Below are 24,541 nucleotides of genomic sequence, written 5' to 3'. Positions count from 1 at the left end.
CTCAAGTTACGAGACTAGCACGACCCCTCTCAAGTAGAACGGCAGACAAGGACATCTGACGCTAGTAGCCCGACTGCCGGACGGGCACTTGCCCCGCTCCCCGCCACCCTGCGGCCTCCCTACCAGGGCTTTCCGCTCAGCCGTCACCCCGCGACAGTACTTCCGAACCAGGTTCCTCATGCACATCTTCCGGAGAAGACCCGAAGCCTGTGTGGAGAGCACATTTCTTTAGGACCTGCTTCCCTCACCCCACCCCGGGTGGCGGCGCCCGGAACAGAAGCTCTTAAAGCACGGTTTGATTCGGCTTACGTACAGCATTGGTGTTTTACAGTCTGAGAAAGCAGCCAGCCTTCCGGCCTCCCTCTTGACTTTTTTGTGGTACTGGGGCTTGAACCCAGGGACATTCTACCTCTGAGCTATACTCTCAACCCTATTTCCAAACAGGGTATGGCCAAGTTGCTGAGGCTGCCTCGAAGCCGTGATCCTCCTGTGTCAGCCTCCCACAGACCAGGATTCCAGGTGTGCGCCACCACACCCGACTTGGCTCTGACGTTTTAATATTGCCTATTACTTAGTGCTTCTCAAACCTGAGTATCGCCAGGCCCCGGAGGAGCTGGCTGTAATGAGATTCCTAGAGACCGATGGGGCCGGGGTAGAAGCTAAGAATCTTACGGTAGGAGGGTGAACGTGCGTGGCGCATCCCTTTGACTGACACCAAGCCTATCGTGAAAGCAGCGCCACAGCTAGGCCCCGTTCAGAAGCACGTGACAGACCTCCGTTTGGTTTAGACTGCTAGTGAGGGTATCGTGGGTTCTCAGGAGTCTGCGTGACCCTTTCAAGCCAACGGGCGAGAGTGCAACGACACGCGTGCAGCCCCCGAGCAGCTGCCTCAGATTCCACCTAGTCCTTACATTTTCCAGGATGCCGGGAGGCTTCAGCCAGCTCTTGTCCAGAACATTCTTTGGCACATGATACCGAAGATTCAAGATGTAATTCTTCCGCACGAACACAATGAACTCCTCGTTGTCAGGACACGGGGGGCGGTCGCGATGCATGAACCCCTTGATGAACCTCAGGAGGAAAGGCTTTAGTCAGGTTTCTGGCCCCTCTCTGTGGGCTTGCCTTACCTATCCGCCTCATCTGTCCGTTTCAGAGGAGGCCAAAATGGCAAGGGGTCTCAATGGCTGCCCGGGCCAGATCGGCCCCAAAGCTACCTTCTGTTTCCCCCATGCTGCTTTCTTGTTTGGAGTAGCCTGAATTAAGTTGCCAATGAAACCATTGGGGGTTTGTGTTCTTGTTTTTGTTTGGCTGTGCTGGGGATTGAACCCCAACGCCTTCTAGCTCTGAGGTAGACCCCCAGCTCTATTTTTTATTCTTCATTTTGAAACAGGGTCCAAGTTGCAGAGGGCCTAAGTAACTGAGGCTGGCCACAAACCCGTGATCCTCCCGTCTCAGCCTCCCAAGTACTGGGATTATAAGCATGTACTGCCACGCCCGACTGGGAGGAGGCATCTCTAATAGCCAGATCTTGGCTTTCTGTGAACATTTGGGCAACCTGGGCCTGGGACATCTCCACGGCCAATGGCCATGCTTTCCAGTTTGCCACAGTCCCCACCGTGCCCTGGCATCTTATCCCCGCTGTGAGGCTCGTGGCACCTACCTGGCTTCTGAAGGCATTTCACTTGGCAAGCTATGAGCTATGCTGAAAGAAATTGCAAGTGGACCATTTTGTGATCACTATCAAATTTGGGCACCCAGAGCAAAGAGCCGGAACGAATTCCCAGCACCATCCTGAAAGTAATATTCCACCTCTCTGCACAAACCCCAGCCAAGCCCAGGACCGGGCTCTGTGGCACCACAGGGTCCAGCGGCCTCTGCGCTCATCATAGCCAAGAACTGACCTCCTTATTATCTGCACGGCCCACTTTCTTCTCTTGAGCTCCTTCCGAGCCAGGGCGCCACGCCAGTGGGCTTCTAGTCTGGTTGCTGAAAGAGTCCACTGCTGGCATTAGAAAGTGAATACAGCATTTGTAAATACAGTAGGCTTTTCTGGAATGACCCGTCCATTTGGCACACATCGGGATGCCCTGCGGAGCGCTCTGCTGATCTAGACACTGACAGTCCGATACATGTCATCAGTTCTGACCTGGGGTGCTCAGAGAGACAGCTATGCCAGGGAGCTGGGGCCCAGGAAGCCAGAAATTATGTAGCGGGGTGTCCTGAAGCCTTTTGGGAACAAGAGTGACACTTTGATGGCATAGACAAGTCTCACCACATCTAGCTTCTCTGCCAACGCTTAATTTGACTTAGTCGTCAACATTTAATACTTTTCAGAGTGTTGCAGCTATTTATATTTGTGTATGTGTGTGTGATGCTAGCAACTGAACCCAGGGGCGTTCTACCTCTGAGCTATAACCCCAACCATATGTTATTTTGATACAGAGTCTAAGTTGCTACTGCTGGCTTTGAACCCCCAATCCTCCTGTCTCAGCCTCCTTTAACGACACTAAACCTGTAATCCCAAAGTACTGGTATTACAGGCATGTGCTGCCGTGCCCGGCTTAGGTTTTTTTAAATGCTTTTCCCCAGAGCAGTATCTTTTTTCCTAATACAGAAATACACAAACAACTGAAAATAATCTCAAAGGTTTATCAACTGAACTAGACTCTGGGTTAGCCAACTTTGCTCTGAGGACTTGATCCCTGTTTATATAAATAAAGTTTGATTGCAACACAGCCAGACCTGTTCATTTATGTATCGCCCAAAGCTGCTTTTGTGCTATAATGGCAGGGTGGAGTAGCTATGACAGGGACCATATGACCCACAAATCCAAAGTATTTGCTGTCTTGCTGGCCTCTTGACGTAGAGGACCACCATGCATATCTCCTAGTTGCAGTTCAAAAACAGCTGAGTGTACAAAAATGTGGCCCCCAAACACTAGTGATACATCCATAGATGATAAAACTATAAAGAAAAAGGAATGAGAACTATCAAGTCCAACAAAGATTACATCTAAGGAATGGGGGTGGGGGTGTTGCTTGAGGACAGGATTATTTGGAATGGGCTTCAAGAGTGCTTAGGTTTGCCCAGCGTGGTGGCGCACGCCTGTAATCCCCACGCTTGGGAGGCGGAGACATGAGGATCCCGCAGGTTCGAAGCCAGCCGCACTGGTTTAAGAGACCCTGTTTCCAAATTTAAAAAGTATATATTAAAAAAAAAAAATAGGTCTGGGAGTGTAGCCCAGAGGTAGAAGGGTTTCCAGTAACCCTAGTACCACAAAAAAAAAAAAAAAAAAAAGTGCTTAGGTTTGAAACTTTTTTGGGTCCTGGGGGTTGAACCCAGGGGCACTCTACCTCTGTGCTTCACCCCCAGCCCCATTTTCTTTTTATTTTGAAGCAGGGTCTCACTAGGTTGGTCAGAGTCTCATGACTTGCTGAGCCTGTCCTCAAACCTGTGATCCTCCTGTCTCAGCCTCCCAGATACTGGGATTACAGGTGTGTGCCACGACGCCTGGCTTTTTACTTTGCAGTGGGGTCTTGCTAAGTTGCTGAGGCTATAGATGTCTCAGCCCCTAAGGACTGGGATTACAGGCATGCGCCACCATGCCCAGCCATATTTGAAACTTTAAAGCAAGTCATACTTTAAATATACATATGTGGAAAACCAAGACACATCCACGGAACAAATATAGGCCATTAACCTATGATTTCCAACCAGTAAGGAGAAAATAAGAAGGGACCCCAGGAGAGGGGTGGAGGGAGAGGTGCAGAGGAGCCCAACCCCCAGGTGCCAGGAGGATGCACGGGGATGGGCTCCGCGATGGTCCATCACAGACTTGCAAGTTTCTGCTGAATTCTTACCTGCTTGTCTTTTTTTCACGTAATCCCTCCTTCCTAGGCAGCCTTTATATGTGGCTTGGATTCTTGCAACTTAAAATAAAACACAGTGATAAAACGATTTTTCATTTGCGTTGGGACCTGCGGGTGGGGTGTGTGAGAAGGGTCCACAGAGGCCTGTGGTGCGGTGGTTGACACTCGCAGGTTAGGTTGGGCCAGCCCTCAGACACCGCCCAGTGACAAGTTTCTTTCCTGCCCTCCCTTGAGGTAAAGAGCAGACCCAGTGGTAAGTGCCCTCCACTCCCTGTTAGGGTTAGAGTTCATCCTCCATGTGCACCCCAAAAGGCAGAGACCAGCACATTTGGCAAACGGGCACACAGGCTCCGACGGTGGGGGTACTTGTGGGACTTGAGGCGGTGCGGCCACTGTGAGTGAAAACCCATGACCCCAGACCTCCCCACAGCCTCACCATCCTCTGTCACCCGCCACAGGGGGACCAAGGTCCCACCGGGGACCATATTCAGCAGCAGAACCCGCTGAGCATGGGGCAGAGGGGCTGCCTCAGGCCAAGCCCACGCTTGTAATCTCCACCAGGCCCTAGGACAGACAGGAGACTGCTGCAGTGGGGGTCAGGACTGAGCGTGGTGGGTAGGAGCCCGCCTCGAAGCCAGCCCACATCCAGTCCCCGCACGGCCGCTGCTCACTGGCCACATGGCCTTCCGAGCCTCTCTGTGCCTGGGGTATCAAGAAGGGCTGAGAACACCTACTCCACAGGTTGGTTCTGAGAACGGATTGAGGGTTCCAAGGACTTGGGGTGCAGTCCAGTTGCTCAGATGTGGCCAGTCCTCATACCAGTTTAGATTTCCAGAAAGAACCTCCCCATCTAACTTTAGTCATTTCCCATTCATGACAGGCACCCTGGCCCTATGCTGTGAGGCTATATCTGCCAACATCAGCTGCTTATACAAGTGAAGGTTTGAACCCCTGACTCCAAGGCCCGATGGACTCACATGGCTTAGGTCCTATCGCGCAGGACGAGGGGTGATTTGTAGGATGCAGAGGGCATCCCGGCACTTAGGTTTCTGCCTGTGTCCCAAGCTGCTCTCTGAGCACTCCTTTAAGGCATAAATTCACATGTATCTTACCATAACCTCATATCTTGTTTCTAGTTTCCAGCAAATCAGACATTTACATGTAAGATGTATCTCTAACCCCCAGCCCCAAGCTAAACTTGTATATTTCACATTCTATTGAAATCAAGACAGAAAATTAAAACATACCTAATTGATGTTTACTAAATTCAAAGGCATCTTCGGTAGCAAACAGAGTTCTGGGAAAACGGATGAATATTTTGGTCCTAGAAGTGAAAAGCGGTGTTTTAATTACGGGTCAGTTACCACCTGTTGAACAGTGGCCCTCTTCCCCTCCCCACTCCCACACAGAAACCTCGGAATATGATCTTTACAAATGTGGCCAAGGGAAGGGTGGAGATGAGATCACGCTGGTTCAGGCTGGCACTAAATTCAGTGCACGTGTCCTTGTAGGGACAGAAGAGGACAAAGGAAGAGACCACGCGAAGACAGAGGCTGAAGAGACTTGCCACAAGCCAAGAAACACCCGGGGTCCCCAGGAGCTGAGAGGAGAAGAACCTTCCCACAGAAGCTCAGAGGGAGCCTGGCCTTGCAACCCCTCCAGTCAGGCTCCTGGCTTGCAAACTACAGGAGAATACTATTCTGTCCTGGAGATCTGTTGTGCCATTCTGAATCCACTGCTCAACCTAAAGCTGCTTCAAATTATGGGTCTGGACTTTAAAGTGTGAGAACAAAAGGGACCTATGTTGAGAAGGTCCCATGGGGGTGCAGGCTTGTAATCCCAGCATTCTGGAGGCTGAAAAGGAGGATCACAGTTCATGGACAATCTCAGCTACTTAGTGAGGCCCTTTGCAACTCAGTGAGACCCTGATGCAAAAAAAGGAAAAAATAGGGCTAAGGGTATAGCTTGGAGGTAGAATGCCCCTGGGTTCCATCTCCAGTATTTCCAGTATTGAAGAAGAAGAAAAAAGAAAGAAAAAAAAGGTCCCACTCACAGCAGAGGTAAGTTACAAACAAATACTGAACTCAGGCCGCCCACAGGGCCCATACCTCGGAGAACTTCCCAGGGCGGCCACTGGGGGCAGCAGTGTGTGGTGCTGCAGGATCCTACTCCCCTACCCTGCCAACCACGTGATGGGGGGGGGGGTGTGCAGACAGATACCAACCATGATCTCCTTGGCCTGCATCCTTCAGGAAGCACTGAGCCAGATTCCCTCAGGGATCTGGACTGAATTAAGCAACTGACTCTAGAAAGGACAGTTCAGGAGAGGCGCCTAAAGAGGCCATGCACAGGAGGTAAGGTCCACAGGGAGTCAGCCCCTTGACATGTTGAAGGCAGAGACCCCTGAAGCAGGTGGGGCGCTGCGGTCTGGAAATGAATCCTCTTCACACACGGGCACTGTTCTTGTAAGCAAATGAACCCTGACCAAAATGACCATCACTACAAACTCGAATCATCCCGATTCAGGCACCGAGTTGTTCATAGCAGCTTCCCAAGAACGCAGAAGTCCTCTGTTCACAGGTCACTGCAACGCAATAGTGACCATACCCGACATTCTAGAAACCCACTTCCTGGGATGGCAAAGGTAAGTTCGCACGGCAGGTCCTCATCCCACCTCCGGGAGGTCAGGCACACACTTGAACCGTGACAAAGATCTAGGCACACAGGAGTAAGGATCTGCCCCGTAGACCTCTTCAGTTTACAAGCAAGAGGCTCATTCCGGCCACCGAATTGGCTTAGAACATCTCCACATTTAAATTGTGGGGTAGAGCCGGGCGTGGTGGCACACGCTTGTAATTCCAGCATCTGGGAGGCTGAGACAGGAGAATCGTGGTGCACGTACACCCTCAGCTACTTAGGCCCTTTGCAACTCAGATCCTGTTTCAAAATAAAGAATAAAAAAGTAAACAGGGCTGGGGTGCAGCTCGCAGGTAGAATGGCCTGGGTTCCATCCCTAGTACCTCAAAATAAAAGTAGAAGCACCGGCTATTAAATCTACATAAACCCCTAAAAAATAAGGCTCTAAATGGATGCTGATCAATGCGTGGAGCCTGTGTGTCTGCGTGTGCGTGCGCACGTGAGTGCCTTGCAATAAACCCAGAGGTATCCTACCTCTGAGCTATACACCACCAACCTTTTTATTTTGAAACAGGGTCTCAGCACGGGTCTCACTCAATTGCCAAGGTGGACCTCAAACCTGCAATCGGACCTCCTGTCTTAGCCTCCCAAGTACTGCGATGACAGGCATGTGCCACCGTGCCCAGCTGTATGAAGTATTTGACAGGGACAAGACCTTCCGGCGGGTTCCTGGCCGCTTACTTCCCCAACTTGTACTCCTCGGGTTTGTAGCCGATGTACTTGATCAGCCGTTCAACGCCCTCTCCTGGAGGCCCATGCCAGTGTGGCCAGGTGTCTGGGCACAAGGACTTGTACCTGCCAGGGGAGGGAGAAACATCAAAAAGCCGTCACAGAGGTTTATTATTCTGCCTTCCTGTGGCATCTCGGTTATCACATGACTTCCTCAAATTCAGCCACAGCCCCCTTGGCAAGAAAGAGATGAAAGAGAAACCAGATTGGCAGAGAGGGCAATCTGCCCCATCCTCATAGAACCATGGCTTCACTGCACACTCAACCCAAGGGACTCGGTTACACGCCTGGGTACACAGCCAGGGTAAGCGAGAGCCCACATCCGCACAGAAATTTGTGCGTGAGCGTTCATGGCTGCATAATCTACTATCACCCAAAGGAAGGCAACCCTGATATCCAGCAGCAGGCAAACAGGCAAGCGTGGTCCTGCACCCAAGGAAGGAGCACTGTGCTTGGGACGCAACCAAGGTTTGTTCAAGGGTAATTCTGGATCCAGTGTTCACCTGAAAACCCGATTCCAGCATGCAACCCTTCCTAATATGCAACCCCTACACAAATAACGGGTGCTGGATGCGGTGGCGCATGCCTGAAATCCCAGTACTTGGGAGGCTGAGACAGGAGGATCACAGGCTCGAGGCCAGCTTCCGCAACTTAGTGAGACCCTGTTTAAAAATTAAAATAGGGCCTGGGGTATAGTGCAGAGGTAGAATGCCCTTGGGTTCAATCCCAAGTACCAGAAAAAAAAACCTGGCCTCTTACCTAAGAAGTGAGCCCTGTCACTTGTTCCCCCAAGTCTAACCCCAACTCAGGAGGGCCAGAGAGGGGTCCGACCCGTTCCATTCCATGCTGGGAGAGCGCTGGCTCGGAGGAGTGCTTACTAGTACTTATGGGGAGGCCGGAGGAGCCTTAGGCTGCAGTAAGAGTCGAGCACACAAATGAATTTTTAAAACTGTTGGGTCCTGCCGGGAGACCCTGTTTCCAAAAAAAAAAAAAAATGTAAAAATAGGTCTGGGAGTGTAGCCTGGAGGTAGAAGGGCTTCCAGGAACCCCAGAACCACCATAAATAAATAAACCTGTTGGTTCCATTCCAGTACCGGGGGGGGGGGGGGCACCACCACCACACTGCAGGAAAGACAGAGGAAGTGCACCTGTGTTTGGCAGTCAAGGAGGGCAGCCCCAGGTCAACCAGAAGCCAGATTGAGGAAAATGGACCCGGCATAGGGAAAAATGAATGGCAAAGATGGTGGGTAACAGAGGTACATCGAAAAGGAAAAAAGTTATTTGCCTTTTTGGCAAATAACTGGGCAGTTCCTGAAAAAACTCAAGCCCGATCAGTGGAACTGCCAATCATGCAAGTGTGTGTGTGTGTGTGTGTGTGTGTGTGTGTGTGTGTGTGTGTGTGTGTGTGTGTTACTGGGGCTTGAACCCAAGGGCATTCTACGAGACCACCCCAGCCCTTTTTATTGTTTTGTTTTGAAACTGGGTCTCACTAGGTTGCTGAGTCTCGCCAAGTCAAGGAGACTAGCCTCAAACCTATGATCCTCCTGTCTCAGCCTCCCAAGTGCTGGGAATGCCCGGCTGGCACTCAACTTTTAAGGGCGAACTTAAGAGATCTAGCAAGTTGCCCCAGCAGGTGTTACCTCTGCAAGAAATGCTCGTATCTCCGCCGGTACGCGAAGCCGGCCCGCCTCACCCGCAGGTGCTCCATCAGCCCCAGGTACTTGATCTGATGCTGCACCAGGCAGTCGTCGAACTTGCCTTTGGGAAAAGGAAGAGGGGATGGCAGCAGGAGCCTCATTTTCAACCCCATGGGCAGTCTGGCCGCAGGAATGTTGTGCCAGGTCTTAGTTGCGTTTTCGTTTTTTTGATTTTTTTTTTAAGAGGGGAGATTTTATAGGAAAACCCAAACTTCTACTTTTTCTCGGAGGAGGAAAAAAATCATGTGATTTGGGCATCCCGGGGGCAACTGGCTAGTAGCCTTTGAGATGAGATGCTCTCTCCAGCGAGCTGCAGTCCCCTCTGTTCCCTATCGCTGTTCCACCCAGGCTGCTTCCTTCGTTCCCCCTGCCGGGCCTCTGTAAACCTCCAGTTTCCTAATGGACCATGGCAGGAGCTTAGGAAGCACCCAAGTCACAGACCATTCTGGAAGATCATCCACAGGCAGGAAGAGGCCCCGGAACTACCCCTCGCTCGGACCCCTGCCCGGCCTGCCTCTGTTCCTGTAACTGAACAAGGCTCGCTCTGGGCCACCAGAGGGAGCCGGCCCCTCCGGTCGCACTTACTTCCTGCTGTGGGCTATTTGTTGTTGTTTTGTACTGGAGAAATTATTTGGTGAAATTCTGTCTCCAATCTGCATCCCCAGCCCAGTTTTTTTTTTAATTATTTTTCATGGTATTGGAGATTGAGCCCAGGGGCTTTCTACCTCTGAGCCTTGGGTATACTCCCAGCCTTATTTTATTTTGGAACAGGATCTCACTAAGTTGATGAGAGTCTCACTACTTGCTGAGGCTGTCCTCAAACCTGCAATCCTCCTGTCTCAGCCTCCCAAACACTGGGATAACAGGTATGCACCACCATGCCTAGTTTTTTGTTTGTTTGGTTTTGTTTTGTTTTGTTTTTTTTGAAACAAGGCTGGCCTTGAATCTGCAATCCTTCTGTCTCAGCCTCCCAAGGACTGGGATTACAGGCAAATGCCACTACACCTGGCTTATCTCTTATTTTGGATTGGGTTTGTTTTGTTTTTTGAGGTACTGGGGATGGAACCCAGGGACATTGTACCTCCGAGCTACTCCCCAGCCTTGTTTTTTAGTCTTTGTATTTTTGAAACAAGGTCTGAGTTGCGGAGGGCCTCACTAAGTAGCTGAGACTGTTCATGAACTGCGATCCTATGGTGGTCTCAGCCTCCCGAATGCTGGGATTACAAGCGTGCACCACCACGCCCGGCCTTCTTCTAGTGTTAAAGGCAACAACGGCTCCTGTACAAGAGCAACAAGACTGTTGACTCTATGCTCTGACTCTAGGCGGGGCGTCAGAATGGCTCACAACTCACTGGGCTCCTTCCACTCGTTGGGCTTGATGCAGCGGATGTACGAGGGTTCCTTGGAGATAAGGATTTCCAGGAGGCTGCTCAGACTGTTCTTAAACTGAGTCCCCACCTGTGGGCAAGTGTACAGTTAGGTATGAAGTGTCCCCTGAAGAGCTCACTTACTAACATTTGGAGCTGACATAATTGAGTCTCGAAGGTTGCAATCCCAAACATAAATGTCTTGTAACAGCTTGACCTGGGAGGTACACCCTAGGCCTGAGCAGGAGGTGAGCCCCTGGGGTGCGGCCCCGGGGAGTCTATCAATGCTCCCTTCCTCCTCTTGCTTCTGGCCTTCCTGCTGTGAGGATCAGAGCCCACGGGTTCTCCCTCGGCCTCCTGCCACCAGAGCTAGAGACCCACGGCCCCCGCCTCACACGGACTGAGCCCAAAACCATAAGCAAATAAATTTTCCTTTATGCTCTATGTTCAGATATTTAGATTTTGGCTACAAGAATGCTGATGGATACAGCTAGAGGGGGCGAAGTGCTTGGTGGACAGTGCCGCCCCCAGCTGATCCCAGAGCAGACACACTGGGGCGTGGGGCCCCACCCTGCACACCCGGGCTCTGGACAGGCGGCCTGACTTCCCACTCTGGCTGGAGAGTGGAGGCTCTGGGGGCTTCCGCCGAGAAGCCCAAGGTGGGTCAAACGTGAGCCAGATAAGCAGTTATCCAGAACGTTCTGCGTGCTCAAAACCTCACGGGGTGCGGGGGAGCACCTCGCCCCAGGACGGGGGAACCAGGGCCTTCACGTCCTCCCATTCTGTGTCATCCTGCTTCCTCATGGTGCCTGTGCTTCTGTTAATTCCTCATTTGGTATTTTCCTTTGCTCTGTCCCAGCAGCTTATAAGCCCCTGGAGGACAGGGATGCCTGCTGTCCCGGTATCACTACACCTGAGCTCAGCACCAGCAGCAGGTGCTCCGTGAATGTCTGCAAGGCTTGGAGCCTGGACAGACATGCAGCAGACTCTGGAAGAGGAGGACACTTCCAAAAGGGGAGGGTACCTACGGCGACGGGAGGCCATGGTCGCACCCCCCGCAACTCTGGTGTCCTTTCCCAGTCTGCACCAGCACTCTCCCAACTCACCGTGGGTGACCTCCTCCGGTTCTCAAGCTCGGCCACCAGGAAGCACTCCCTCAGGATGCCGTTCCTGGACCGGCAAAGCACCTGTATGTGAAGAGCAAGGAGCACTGGGGTCGCCGTTGCCGCCATCGCTATCTATGGGAGCCTCAGGAATCTCGAGGGGGGCTGCGAGATAACAGAGCCAGCTCCTTCTTGGGCGCTGGAGGACATTCCCAACTACAAAACAGCCAGCGGGGAAAGAAGGGCTGGGGGACAGCTCATGGCCAGAACAGCGCAGCGGATGCGCAAGGCCCTGGCTTCTGTCCTCAGCGCTGCAAAGAAACAAGCCTGTAATCCCAGTATTTGGGAGGCAGAGACAGGAAGATTGTAGGTTCAAGGCCAGCCCTAGCTATTTAGTGAGGCCCTCAGTAACTTCATGAGAACCTCTCTTTCAAAAAATAAAGGGCTGGGAATGTAGCTCAGAGGTAAAATGCCAACTCCCAGGAAGATGGCAACTGAGGGAAGCAGCGCATACCAGTCCTGCTGACACTCGATCTTCATTGCCTTAAAAATAGCGCTCTACAAATCCAGAAAATACTATCAGTAGAGGAGTAACATGATAGGTACAAGGTCGCAGGGTAAAAAAGGTTAGAAGGCCGATCAGAGAGCAGAAAGGAAATTCGCACACCTTGTGGTCGCAGGCACCACAGCAGTGCCATCTTATCTCACTGCACCCAACTCCAGAGACAAACAAGAAAATAACCCAGGACCTGAAGTGAGCAGCTGCAGGTCATCGGAGTTGTAAGCTATCAGCTCTTCCTGTGCAAACACTGGCTACAACTTCCAGCAGTGGCTGCTGAGCTCACTACGCCCTCCAGAGATCCAGAGCGGTGCTCAATAACACCAGAAAATAAACCTGCCTCCTTTGTGGCCACGGGCACCACAGCAACATCATCAGCTGTAGATCGTCAGAACTGTAAGCCATCAGTTGCTCCTGCTCAGATTCCGGCTACAATTTCCAGCAGCGGTACCTGAGCTCACCACACCCCAAAGACATCCAGATGGGTGCTCAACAACACCATAAGTGGAGCTGTGGTCCCCGCAGGAGAATGCCTAATGTGGAACCCCCAAGGACTCCTGCAGCCACGATAAACTTTCTGGGTCTGAGACTTTGTGGTTCAACCCGGAGAAGGTAGGAGTGGAGTCTGCTATTGGACATAGCAGAGGCTCAGACAGAAGCTCTGATCAGAGGAAGGTGTAGGGGGAGACCTACACTTAACACTAGGCCCTACTAGTAGGCTTTCCAGGATCAACACAGACAACCCAATCATGGTGAATGGGGAGAAGTCAGACCAGACCAGCCCTAGCTGTGGAGAACAGACTCTTACATTGAGTTTGGTCTCAGAGGCATATGCCACCTATGGAGGCAGGGAGAGATCAAGATTCCACATTTGTGGAAAGCGTGGAGGGTGACCTGTGCTTAACACTAGATCCAGCCCCATTGATACTGGCCATCTGCATAGACTTAAAAAGACTCAGAACCGCTAGGCGTGGTGGTGCACGCTTGTAATCCCTATGCTTGGGAGGCAGAGACAGGAGGATCGCACAGGTTCAAAGCCAGCCGCGCATTCTGGCTTAGGAGACCCTGTTTCCAAATAAAAATGTAAAAATAGGTCTGGGAGTGTAGCCCGGAGGTAAAAGGGCTTCCAAGAACCCCAGTACCACCAAATAAATAAATAAATATAAATAAATAAATAAATAAATAAATAAGACTCAGAACCACGCTTGCAGCAGGAAATGTGCCAGTGGCACTTGGTGTCTGTACAGAGAGAGACTGCAAAGGCCTAGTCCGTGAATATTTATTTTTAGAGTTGCAATAATTTGTTGTTGGTGTTATTTTGGTTTTGTTCTTTTTGTGTGTGTGAGTATGTATGCCTGTTTTTTTTACCCTCTTCTCATACCCTCCCAAGCTCCTTTTTTTGTACATGCCTACTCTCTTCTCTCTATCCCTTTATTACTTTTTCCTCTATTCCTCGTCTTGTATTAAATCCACTACATTTCACTATACCAGAACTGTACATTGGTTACTACTACTACATATTCACTACCTCTAACCTCGAGTATATCCGACCTTACCAAACTCATACTCTCATCCTCTTCAATCCTATCTGAGGCTTTACCCTATTTTTTTTTTTTTTTTTTTTTTGGTACTGGGGTTCCTGGAAACCCTTCTTCCGCCGGGCGACACTCCCAGACCTATTTTATACTTTTTATTTGGAAACAGGGTCTCTTAAAGCCAGCATGGCTGGCTTCGAACCTGTGTGGTCCTCCTGTCTGCCTCCCAAGCGCGGGGATTACAAGCGTGCGCCACCACACCCGGCTTTACCCTATTCTTACATTTATGACTTCACTTCCCTCCTCACACAACCTTCACTGTTGAATACAATACAACTTGTTCTTGAATATACCAGCTGACACCTAGAGACTAAGAAATCCATCAAAAGCAACAGCTACAAACTTCTGAAATCATGAGGAGGAGGAATAACAACGAAGCTGTGAGCCACCACACACCACAATAACAGAACCCGACGACAGAGAATTGCAGAATGTCAAATCAGGAATGAAACTATAGAAATAACACAGGACTTCCAAAAAGAATTCAAAGAGTCTGAAAGAAATAAAGGATGCAGTCTTTTTAACTCAGCACTAAGAAAATAACCCAATCAAAAAAATGGGCAAGTGAACTAAATAGACACTTTACAAAGGATGAAATTCAGATGGCCAATCAATGCATGAAAAATGCTCAACATCACTGGCATTCAGAGAGATGCAAACCAAAACTACCCTGAGATTTCACCTAACTCCAACTAGAAAGGCAATCATTCAAAACACAAACAACAACAGATGCTGGTGAGGACCTGAAGAAGTGGGAACTCTACTACATTGTTGGTGGGATTGCAAATTAGTGCAACCACTTTGGAAAACAGTATGGAGAATCCTCAGAAGAATGGGAACAAATCTACCATTTGATCCAGCTATACCACTTCTGGGTATCTACCCAAAAGAAAAGAAACCAAACTACCAAACTAATGCACGTGTATCTATGTTCATAGCTGCACAATTCACCATAGCCAAACTGTGGAACCAGCCAAGATGTCCATCAACAGATGAATGGATTACAAACCTGTGGGATATGTACACAGTGGAATTTTACTCAGCCATGAAGAAAAACACAATTAAATCATTTACAGGGAAATGGATGGGACTGGAGGAAATTATGCTAAGTGAGATTAATCAGTCACAAAAAATAAGAAATCAAATGTCCTCACTAATATGTGAAAGCTAGGGAGAAAATGGGTCACAGGAGGAGCTCTAGACGAAGAAAGTGACCTGAGGGGATGAGAGGGGGGAAAAGGGAAATTCTCTAATGCACATGATGTACTTTAACATATCAATGTCAGTCACTAAGCAAATATGAGAAGGAGGGAAGAAGAGGGAATGGGGTAGGAACTGGGAAAGGGCTAACTGGGTGACATGTGCATGTGTTTCCACCATCCTGCATCCTATTAAGATGTATGAATAAAATGCACCAATAAAAAAGAATTTAAAAGAGGTAGAATGCCCTGTGTTCAATACATACATACACACACACACACACACACACACACACACACACACACACACTGAAACATTCAAATACTTTATCCTATCTACTTGGTAAAGTTGTGTCTTTTGTGTATGAGTGTGTGCGGTACTGGGGATGGAACCCAGGGAGCATTCTACCTCTGAGCTACACCCACAGCCCTACTCTTTATTCTTTATTTTGAAACAGGGTCTTATTGAGTTGCAAAGGGCCTCACTAAGTAGCTGAGGCTGTCCACGAACTGTGATCCTCCTGTGTTAGCCTCTGAAATGCTGGGATGACATGCAGGCATCATGCCCAGCTAAAAGCTGTGTATTTTTATTCTGACACAATGAAGCAAAAAAAAAAAAAATTGTTCCCATTCTGTCTCAGCTGCTAGAGACTGGACTCTAAGAATGTTCTCCAAGACAGCATCATTAAGTGAAAAATAAAAGCTTGGCATGGTTTTGTATGCCTATAATCCTAGTACCTGGGAGGCTGAGACAGGAGGATCACTCAGGTTCGAAGCCAGCCTCAGCTGGTTTAAGAGACCCTGTTTCCAAATAAAATAGGTCTGGGAGTGTAGCCTGGAGGTAGAAGGCCCCTGGGTCCCATCCCCAGTACCACCAAAAAAAAAAAAAAAAAAATTTATACCAAAAGTTTTTCCTTGTATCTACACTATGGGATACTATTCAGCCTTCGAAAAGGAAATTCCAGGTCAGGTATAGTGTTACACATCTGTAAGTTGCTGAGGATGTATACATTCATTCTCCACCCCAGGAAACCCACCCACAAAAAAGCCTCCATTTTGCCCAATGCTGAAGCTGCAGAGCTGGTGCTCGAGAGGGCGGCTTGTACTCCGGGGCCTGTGTAGGAGTGAAGGGTCTGCACAGCGCATCATAGATTTGTCTATTTTGGCCATGATGTGCTGGAGTCCAAACACAGGCCTGGACGAATGGGCGAGAAAAATCCAGGTCAGACCACCTCAAATTCCACGTCACAAGGGAAATTTCCTTCCTTCCTTCCTCTCCTCCTCTTCCTTCTTCATTTATGTAGCAATGGGGATGGAACCCAGGGGCATTCTGGTTCTGAGCTCCACCCCGAGCCTATTTTTTGAAACAAGGTCTAAGTTGCTGAGTCTCACTAATGCTGTAGAGGCTGGCTTTGAACCTGTGATCCTCCGGGTCTCGACCTCCCACGTTCTAGGATTACAGGCGTGCACCACCCTGCCCAGCTCACAAGGACCATCACACAACCATCAAGACAGTGGCTGAAGTGGCAGACTTACTTCTTTCAGATGCCTATAAAGGAGATCATTGTTTTTTGCCAAGAATCCTGTTAAAAAGAAGACAACAAAACTTTGAATCAACAACAGCCTAAAAAATACAATTCCATCCCAGTTGATTACAAAGAGAAATCCTGAAGACCATCTCGTAGGACTCCGGCACCCTCTCAGCCTCAACAACACCGGCATTGAACTGGGACATCCTCCCTCCCAATGGAACCATCCTGAGCGTCAGAGAAGCAGCCGAGCGCAGCCGGGGTCACAGCTCACAGGAGACACCGGCAGGCCCCTCCCAGCTGCGATAACCAACTATCTCTGGATATTTCCAACTATCTCTTGGGGCCAACTCCATCCATGGTGGAGAACTCAATTTATGACAGTCACACGCTACCCCAAACCCAAGAAGCTCTCGTGTAAATGTACAGCTTATTTATTTATGTGGATTTCTGTGGTACTGGGGATTGAACCCAGGGGCATTCTACCCCCAAGCTACACCCGCAGCCCTATTTTTAATTCTGAAAAAGGATCTTGCAAGCTGGGCGTGGCGGCACACACACTTGTAATTCCAGTATTTGGGAGGCTGAGGCAGGAGGATCACAGGTTTGCAGCTGACCTCAGCTACTTAGTGAGGCCCTCTGCAACTTTGTGAGATCCTGTTTCAAAATAAAGAATATAAAGTAAGATTAGGGGTGTAGCTTGGAGGTAGAATGTCCCTGGGTTCCACATCCCAGCACAAAAAGAAAAGGAAGGAAGGGAGGAGGAAACAAAGATCTTGCTAAGTTGCCAACAGCCTCCCTAAATTGCTGAGGCTGTCCTTGAACCCATGATCCTCCTGTCTCAGCCTCCCAAGTATTGAGATTACAAGGATATAAGGATATACCACAACTGGCTGCTTTTTTCTTTGCGGTACCAGGGATGGAACCCAGGGGCTTTCTACTCCAGGCTATACCCCAGCCCTATTTATAATTTATTTGGAAACAGGGTCTCACTAAGTTGCCGAGAGCCTAAGTAGCTGAGGCTGGCTTTGAACCTGTGTGATTCTTCTGTCTCAGCCACCCAAGTGCTGGGATTACAAACATGTGCCACCAAGCCCAGCACCCTGGGCTTCCTTTTAAGAAAAAAATTTTTTTTTAAAATTTGAAACAGGCTCTCACTAAATTGCTTAGGCCTGCCTCAAACCTGCAACCCTCCCGTCTCAGCCTCCCAAGTACCAGGACTGCAGGAGTGTGCCGCCACGCCAGGCTGTCTTTTTCCTTTTTAAGATTCTGGTGCAATATGAAGTGTATCTCAATAAAATGGTTTTATATAGAAGCAATAAAAAACGAGAAAGGCTTTCAAGACGGCCCACCAGAACGCAAGGCCAGGGAGGGCTTGGGACGCTGCACGGCGTTCGCTGGAGCCGGGCGCGGCGAGGGCACCGCAGGGCCACACACTCACCGTTAGTGCAGTAGGTGACCTCTCCTGCGTAGTGCAGGAGCCTGAACTCCATCCAGCCAATCCGCTTCCGCCCTCTGGGACCTGCCAGCTTGCGGCTAGAGACAGACAGACACCACTGCGCCTCACCTCGCTGCTGCAAGAAAACCGCTGGAAAGAAGCTGGAGGCTGAGGGGCCCTGGCCACCCTGCTAGCACTGTGACTCTGGCAAGCTCAACATGGGCGGAGGCTCCGGGAGCCTTGCTACCGACTCCCTGGCTGCTGAATAAAGCTTCTCTCTACCATAGGTGCTGTTCCCTCAACCCTGAGAAGTAACATTTCTTACATGCATTTTTTTTCTTTTGTGGTACTGGGGATTGAACCCAGGGGCATTCTATCACTGAGCTATATCCTTAGCCCTATATTTTTTATATTTTTTGCAATACTGGGGATGGAACCCAGAGGCATTCTACCTCCAAGCCACACCCCCAGCCCTATTTTTTATTGTTTATTTTGTAACAGGGTCGCACCAAGTTGCAGAGGTCCTCACTAAATAGCTGAGGCTGTCCATAAACCGCGATCCTCCTGTCTCAGCCTCCCAAATGCTGGGATTCCAAGCGTGCGCCACCGCACCCAACTAGGCAAAATAACTTCTAATTTTCCAGGTGATAGCCAAGGAACAATCTCACTGCTACCATATTTTTTTATGATGTGCAGAGATTAAAACATTCAGGATATGTCATATTTCAGATTCTGGTAATTCAAAACTTTGGGGGGGGGGTTGGGGTGTGTTTTGTTTTTGTTAGCACTAGGGATTGAACCCAGGGACATTCTACCTCTGAGCTACACCCCAGCCCTTTTTTAGTTTGAAACAGGGTCTATCTAAGTTGCTGAGAGTCTAAGTTGCTGACACTAGCCTTGAACCTGCACGATCCTTCTTTCTCAGCCTCCCAAGAACAGGGATTACAGGCATACGCCCTCACATCTGATTTATGTTCATTTTCTGTATGTGTGTGTTGTATAGAGTACTAGGGATTGAACCCAGTGTCATTCCACTTCCGCACTAATACCCCTAGCCCTATTTTTTATTTTAAAACAGGGCCTCACTAAGTTGCAGAGTGCCTCAGGAAGTTGCTTAGGCTGCCCTGGAACCTGCGATCCTCCTGACTCAGCCTCCCAAGTACTGGGATTAAGGCATGCATATCACCATGCCTGGTTGATTCATAAGTGTGTTTTAGTGTTACTGGGTATTGAACTTAGGGGCATTATACCTCTGAGCTACACCCCCTAGCGCTATATTTTATCCTTTATTTTGAAACCAAGTCTCATTAAGTTGTGAAGGGCCTCACTAAACTAAGTAGCTGAGGCTGGCCAACCTGGGATCCTCCTGTCTCAGCCTCCCAAGTACTGGGATTACAAGTGTGCACCAGCAGGGCCGACCCATAAGGACATTTTTACAGATGAAAAAGCACTTGTGCTCTAGGCACATATCAAAGGAAACAGAGACACCTCCCCCGCCCCCTGCTGTCAACTAAACCACGTACGTCTCAAAGTGTGCATGCTTGCCCACTTTCTCTTCCAGTTTCTCCAGGAAACTCAAGTCTGTAGCGGGTCCGGGGCGAATACATTCTTCATCCTTCAAAAGGCAAAGGAAACACTTCACACCCAGCACCACACTCCAATTCCCAGTTGAAAGGTGTTCGCCAGTGACGACGGAACTCAGGCACTGACGGGCTATCCCCGCGCACGGGCACAGGTGCACGTTCTGGGAGAGTGGTGGGATCCATCACACAGGCTCAACCTCTCAGATCCCAACTGTGGCTCCCCTGGGGAGGGGCGGACTTGCTGCAACACCTTTCCAGCAAGAACTAACCCAGGTCCCTTTGAGAATAATGTCATCTCCTTCTGAGAACCGGCCCTTAAGGATCTGGGTATTTCCCGGCAGGAACCACAGTTCTTAAAGGGCCCCCATTTTCCAACACTGTCACACCAAGGACCAAGCTCCCATCTGAGGAACCTTGGGAGACTCACAACTACATCCGGGTCACAGAAGCCACCAAGCCCCTGCCTACATGGGCCTTCAGTTCTGTGCCTACACAAGATACACGAGCAGGCTTTCGTTGCATAGATCTATCCTTGCTGTCTCCGATGGGCCAGAATTTGGGGCTGAGAATCTCAAGGAGAGGGGAATGCTTCCGGGCAAGAGTTCAGCTGGAAGCGGAGTGGTGGCACGTGCCTGTAACCCCAGGAATTGGGAGACCGAGACAGGAGGACCGCAGGTTGGAGGGCAGCCTCAGCAACTGAGTGAGACTCCGCAACCTAGTGAGACCCTGCTTCAAAAGAAAACATGAAAAGGGTAGGGATGCAAGCTCAGAGGTAGAAAGCCCCTGGGTTTAGTCCCCAGTAAGAACAACAGAAAGTTCAGTAGGAAGGATTCCGCTCGCAGCCCTTTGGGACCCGGGGAGAACTCCACGTACTGTCAACGCCCAGCGACTGGGCTCCTCTGCTCACCAAAATGGATATGATGCCTCTGTGTCTCTCTTCTACCAAGTCACAGATGATCTTATTGTTGAAATACTGAATTGGCTCCCACTGAAACGACAAAGAGCAAAGAATTCTCCGGAAGGCGCTTAGGAGAGGCACCAAGGACACTGGGCTTACGATGATCTCCCAAAAAATGTTTTTTCTGATTTTTATAGCCAACCTTAAAAAAAAATAAAAAGGGGTGGGAGGATACTTTGTAAACAGCCAAATAATTGCCCGAGAAATAAGTGGAGAAGGATGGGGAACGTCGTCTTCAATACTGACCAGGAAAGTCTCCCATGAAACACGGAAACGTCTTTAGCTGGGTTAAGAAATCGAATGAGGAAAAAACCTGGGGACGCTCACCTCAATGCCCTCCACCTCATACTCCGCCTGCTCGGCTTTCAGGGTTCTCTCTACTAACAGCTGCTGAAGCTTCTCGTTACAGTAGTTTATACAAAACTGTTCAAAACTAGAAACGCAAGGGATGTAAATAATACAAGTTACGCAAATAGACCAGTTCTTTTAAAAAAAATTGCATTTACATATTTATTTATTTATTTATTTATTTGTGTGTGGTACTGGGGAAGGAACCCAGGGGCTTTCTACCTCTGGGCTATACTCCCAGACCTTTTTTTTTTAATTTTTTTTTGGAAACAGGGTCTCACTAAGTAGCTGAGGCTGGCTTCGAACCTGTGTGATCCTCCTGTCTCAGTATCCCAAACGCGGGGATTACAAGCATGTGCCACCACACCTGGCTTGCATTTATGTATTTAAAGGGTGGTGTGGGGGGCTCTGGGGGGGGGTTGAACCCAGGGGCATTCTACCTTTGAGCTACACCCCCAGCCCTATTTATTCATTCATTCATTTATTCATTTATTTTTATTTTTGAAATAGAGTCTAAGTTGCAGAGGGCTTCGCTAAGTAGCTGAGGCTAAAGGGTGATTTTTTTTATTAAAGAAAAAAGTCTTTATTGATAAACTAATTTACTAAATAAATCAGAAAAGCTGAAATAGTTTTACTTTTTTTTTTCTATTTATTTCACAGTCTGGAATAGTCTGGGAATTGAGGGTTAAGTGACTCTGGGGGAATTTCTGGTACAGGAAAAATTAATTCCAGCAACAAAGATGTCTAAACTAAAACCATCAAGAGAGGTAGATAGGTGGGAAATGACCAAACTCACCCATTCTTGTCGAAGACTTCAAACCCATAGATATCCAACAATCCAATCACAGTTTTTTTGGTGAAATCCTAGTCAGAGCACACACACCACACACAAATGGTTAGTGGTATGGTTGGGTGGGTTGAATACAACCCCAAGAGTTCATGTGTTGAAATCTATTATTATTACTACTATTATTACTTGTTATTATTATTATTTTGCAGTACTAGTGATTGAACTCGGGCATTCTACCTCTAAGGTATTAACCCCAATCCTATTTTTATTCTTTATTTTGAAACAGGGTCTCACTAATTTGTAGAGGGCCTCACTAAGTAGCTGAGGCTGGCTGGGAACTTGTGATCCTCCTGTCTCAGCCTCCCAGGGCCTGTGATTACAAGCATGTGCCACCATGTCCAACTCATGTGTTGAAATTTAATCCTCACTGTGATTAAGAGGCTTGAAACTAGCCAGATGGGTGGCACGTGCCTTGATTCTAGTACTCAGCAGGCTGAGACAGGAGGATCACAGGTTCACAGCTGGTCTTAGCAACTCAGATCCTCAGCAATCAGTGAGACCCTGTTTCAAAATTTAAAAAAAAAAATTTTAAATGGGAGGAGGGCTAGGTTTTAGTTCAGAGGTAAAATGTCCCTGGCTTCAGTCCCTAGTACCAAGAGAAGACAGTGGAAACCTAATTTGACAATGGAATTGAGACATAGGACTACTAGGCAGTGATCAGGGCTAGATAAAAATCAAGATGAGTTCCCATAATTACAATCTGGTGGCTTAAAAAAAAGGAGAAGCCAGGCATGGTGGTATACATGTGTAATCCTGGTACTTGAGAGGCTGAGGCAGGAGGATGGCAGGTTCGAGGCCAGCCTCAGCAAGTAGTGAGATGCTCATCAACCTAGTGGGACCCTGTGTCAAAAAAAAAATAAAATAGTGCTGGGTATCATCGGTCAGTATCAAAAAAAAAACAAAAAAATAACCTTTAAAAAATAGATTTATTGGCAGATATGGTGGCGCACGCTTGTAATCCCTGCATTTGGGAGCCTGAGACAGGAGGATCTTGGTTTGAGGACAGCCTCAGCTGCTTAGGCCCTTTGAAACTCAGTGAGACTCTATATCAAAATAAAGAATAAAAACCAGGGCTAGGGGTACAGCTTGGAGGTAGAATGCCCCTGGGTTCCATCCCTAGTACTGCAAAAATAAACAAACAAATGAGTAAATAAATAAATTTAAATTTATTATTATTATTATTATTATTATTATTATTATTATTATTTTGGTGGTACTGGGGTTCCTGGAAGCCCTTCTACCTCCGGGCCACATTTCCAGACCTATTTTTATATTTTTATTTGGAAACAGGGTCTCCTAAGCCAGCGCGCGCGGCTGGCTTCGAACCTGCACGATCCTCCTGTCTCTGCCTCCCAAGCGCGGGGATTACAAGCGTGCGCCACCACACCTGGCCAATAAATTTAAATTTAAAGGAGAGAAACCAGAAGAGACACACATGTGCACCACTTCCTGACTCTCCCCCTGCGGTGCCCTGGGCCACCTTGGAAGAGAAGGCCACTATGCCAGGCAAACTTTTTTTTTTTTTTTTTTTTTTTTTTTTTTTTGCGATACTGGGGATGGAACTCAGGGGCATTCTATCTCCAAGCGACACCCCCAGCCCTATTTTTTATTCCTTATTTTGAAACAGATCTCAGTGAGTTGCAAAGAGCCTCACTAAATAGCTGAGCTGGCCACAAACCTCCAATCCTCCTGTCTCAGCCTCCCAAATGCTGGGCTTACAAGTGTGCACAACCACGCCCGGCAACCAAACCTCATTTTAAACAATTCCACTTAAAAAAAAAAAGCAAACATCAGGTCAGGGTTGCAGCTCAGAGGTAGAGCAGTTGTACTTTGGTTGAAGCCCCAGATCGGATCCCGGCATTACACAAACAAGGAAATATGACCTAAACGTGATTTGAAGGGCTACTTGCATATTTTGGGTTTGTTAATGTATACGGTTAGCAGCCGGGCGCAGTGGTGCATGCCATAACCTCAGCAGCTCTGGAGGCAACAATGAGGGGGATCACAAGCTGGAGGTCAACCTGGGCAACTTAGCAAGACTATCTCAAAGTAAAAATGGAAAAGGTTCTGGGATGTGGCTCAGTGGTAAGGCACCCCTGGGTTCAACCCCCAGAACCAAAACTACATAGGTATATTTGTGTGTACATGCATGCACACACAAATATACACACACATAGTGTATGTGTAGATGTACTATGTATATATACACACACATGCTTTTTATTCTGTAGTGGAACCCAGGGGCATGCAACCTCTAAACTACATCCCTGGCCCTTTTTTTTTTTTTTTTTTTTTGAAACAGTCATATTAAGTTGCAGAGGACCTTACTAAATTACTGATTTTTGCTTGATTCTGTGTACCCTCCTGTCTCAGCCTCCCAACTACTAGAATTATCAGTGATACATTTTTTTTCAGTACTGGGGGTGGAACCAGGGGCATTCTACCTCTGAGCTATGCCCCCCTGCCCTATTTTATATTCTTTATTTGGAAACAAGGTCTCAGTAAGTTGCAGAGCCTCACTAAGTAGCTGAGTTGGCCACAAACCTGCAATCCTCCTGTCTCAGCCTCCCAAGTACCGGGATTCCAAGCAACACACACTTTTACCGCACTAGTGTAAAACGTTTCTGTGCACACACAAAGCGACGTGGCATACAGGTGCCGTTCACGGCACGCTGCAGGACGCGTTGCAGTAATTGCTCTTCGTGGGCTGGTGAGCTTGCTGCGTGCTGGGCCAGGGCAGGGGGACGAGGACAGCACCCCAGCCCTGCGGGGCCCACAATAGCATCCGGGAGGCAGCGACCCACCTTGTTAGCTAGGGAAGAGTTGATTTTGTCGACCAGCCAAGTGAAAGTCCGCCCGTAGACAGCCTTTGCCATCGCGTCTCTGGCGTAGACGGACAGCTCCGGCGTCAGGGGGCATATCACCTGAGCGGCAGGACGAGAGCCCTCGTTACAGGGGGAGGGAAGTCCCCCGAGTTTCCCAGCCAGTCTTTAACGGCGATTAGCAAGGGGCCCACGCTG

At 48.8% G+C, this 24,541-nt stretch overlaps 1 protein-coding gene across 1 annotated transcript in view; it reads right to left on the bottom strand.

Annotated features, from left to right (window-relative positions):
* MYO1H (myosin IH) overlaps positions 1-24,541 on the bottom strand; it is a gene marked incomplete at its 3' end in the record, with an annotated part of 43,282 nt that overhangs the window by 4,782 nt on the left and 13,959 nt on the right. The window contains exons 9-24 of the mRNA XM_080717810.1: positions 24,326-24,445; positions 21,468-21,535; positions 20,651-20,756; positions 20,273-20,353; positions 19,306-19,397; positions 17,786-17,880; positions 16,352-16,398; positions 11,466-11,546; positions 10,345-10,450; positions 8,936-9,053; positions 7,248-7,361; positions 5,117-5,193; positions 3,861-3,929; positions 1,902-1,986; positions 912-1,071; positions 124-207 (exon numbers count right to left, since the gene is read on the bottom strand). Of these exons, the coding sequence (XP_080573936.1) occupies positions 124-207; positions 912-1,071; positions 1,902-1,986; positions 3,861-3,929; positions 5,117-5,193; positions 7,248-7,361; positions 8,936-9,053; positions 10,345-10,450; positions 11,466-11,546; positions 16,352-16,398; positions 17,786-17,880; positions 19,306-19,397; positions 20,273-20,353; positions 20,651-20,756; positions 21,468-21,535; positions 24,326-24,445 (1,503 nt within the window). The remainder of the gene's footprint in view (positions 1-123; positions 208-911; positions 1,072-1,901; positions 1,987-3,860; positions 3,930-5,116; positions 5,194-7,247; positions 7,362-8,935; positions 9,054-10,344; positions 10,451-11,465; positions 11,547-16,351; positions 16,399-17,785; positions 17,881-19,305; positions 19,398-20,272; positions 20,354-20,650; positions 20,757-21,467; positions 21,536-24,325; positions 24,446-24,541) is intronic.

Source organism: Muscardinus avellanarius (assembly GCF_963383645.1).
Source record: "Muscardinus avellanarius genome assembly, chromosome: 21".
NCBI classification, from domain to species: Eukaryota; Metazoa; Chordata; class Mammalia; order Rodentia; family Gliridae; genus Muscardinus; species Muscardinus avellanarius.
This window is presented reverse-complemented; position numbering and strand designations above follow the sequence as displayed.